We start from the raw sequence: 1,456 nt of genomic DNA, 5'->3' as shown, positions 1-1,456 counted from the left end.
TGGCCAAACCCATCCGTCAATGGCCAATCACGGCGTTCTGGTTGGCCAAACCCATCAACCAATGGTGAATGACGGTGCTCCAGTTGGCCAAACCCCTTGGACAATGTTCCGTTGGCCAAACCCTTCAGTTGATGACCAATCACGGCCTTCCAGTTGGCCAAACCCATCAGCCAATGACGAACGACGGCGTTTCAGTTGGCCAAACCCATTGGACAATGTTCTGTTGGCCAAACCCAGCAGCCAATGACGAACGACGGTGCTCCAGTTGGCCAAACCCATTGGACAATGTTCCGTTGGCCAAACCCATCCATCAATGGCCAACCACGGCATCCCACTTGGCCAAACCCTTCCGTCAATGGCCAATCACGGCGTCCCACTTGGCCAAACCCTTCAGTTGATGCCCAATCGCGGCGTCCCACTTGGCCAAACCCATCAGTCGATGCCCAATCACGGCCTTCCAGTTGGCCAACCCCCTTGGCCAACGTCCCGTTGGCCAAACCCATCCCTCAGTGGCCAATCCCGGTGTCCCTTTCGGCCAAACCCACCGCCCGACGTCCTCTTGGCCAAGCCCCTCAGCCCGGCGACCAACCCCCGCTCTCCGCTTGCCCAGAGCCCACCCCCCAGACCAAAAATCCCCCCCCCCCCCAGCCAGGACGTCCCCCGGCGGCGCCGCGCCGCAGCCGATCCCTCCGTCCCCCCGCCGCCGCCTCCGTCCCTGGCGTCGACCGAGCCGGGGCCGGCGGAGGAGGGGGGCTGGGACCGGCAGAGGGGGGGCTGGGACCGGCGGAGGGGGGGCTGGGACCGGCGGAGGGGGTGCCGGCCGCCCCCTCCCCGCCCCCCCCCCCCCCCCCCCCCTCAGCGCACCAGCACGTTGATCTCGGCCACGCTGGCCTCCAGCACGTTCTCGGCCGTGGTTTTGCCGTGCTGCTCCTTGAGGTGGCGGCGGATGGCGGGCTTGTGGGCGAAGCGCACGTCGCAGTAGGAGCAGCGGTAGGGCCGCTCGCCGCTGTGCAGGTTCATGTGGTCGTGGAGCGTGGACTTCTGGGTGAAGCTCTTGCCGCAGACGCCGCAGCCGTGGGACTTGACGCCGCGGTGGACGTTCATGTGCCGGTTGAGGTTGCTGCTGTGGTTGAACTGCTTGCCGCAGCGCGGGCACATGAAGACGAAGTGCTGGGCCCGCATGTGGAACACCAACTTCTCCACCCCCTGGAAGCCCTCGCCGCACTTCCCGCAGCGCGCCGGGGCGCCCAGCGAGGAGGAGGAGGAGGAGGAAGACGAGGAGGACGACGACGACGAAGGCGGCGCCGCCGACGGTCCCGGCAGCGGCGGCGGCGGCGGCGGCGGCATCCCGCCAACCTCCTCCGCCGCCGCCGCCGCCGCGCCGGCGCCGGGGAAGATGAGGACGCCCTCGCCCTCGGCGTCCTCGGCCAGGCTGTAGCGCGCCTTCACCACGCCC

At 67.9% G+C, this 1,456-nt stretch overlaps 1 protein-coding gene across 1 annotated transcript; it reads right to left on the bottom strand.

Moving 5' to 3' along the window:
• Nucleotides 1-789: 789 nt before the first annotated feature.
• LOC118159101 (zinc finger and BTB domain-containing protein 12-like) lies at nt 790-1,452 on the bottom strand (the record flags this gene model as incomplete). The annotated part of the gene is made up of 2 exons (XM_035313730.1): nt 790-807; nt 843-1,452. A coding segment is annotated over one exon (597 nt), but the record flags the coding sequence as incomplete, so codon positions are not given.
• Nucleotides 1,453-1,456: the final 4 nt, after the last annotated feature.

This window comes from Oxyura jamaicensis, unplaced genomic scaffold (genome assembly GCF_011077185.1).
Source record: "Oxyura jamaicensis isolate SHBP4307 breed ruddy duck unplaced genomic scaffold, BPBGC_Ojam_1.0 oxyUn_random_OJ67144, whole genome shotgun sequence".
In the NCBI taxonomy this organism is placed as follows: domain Eukaryota; kingdom Metazoa; phylum Chordata; class Aves; order Anseriformes; family Anatidae; genus Oxyura; species Oxyura jamaicensis.
This window is presented reverse-complemented; position numbering and strand designations above follow the sequence as displayed.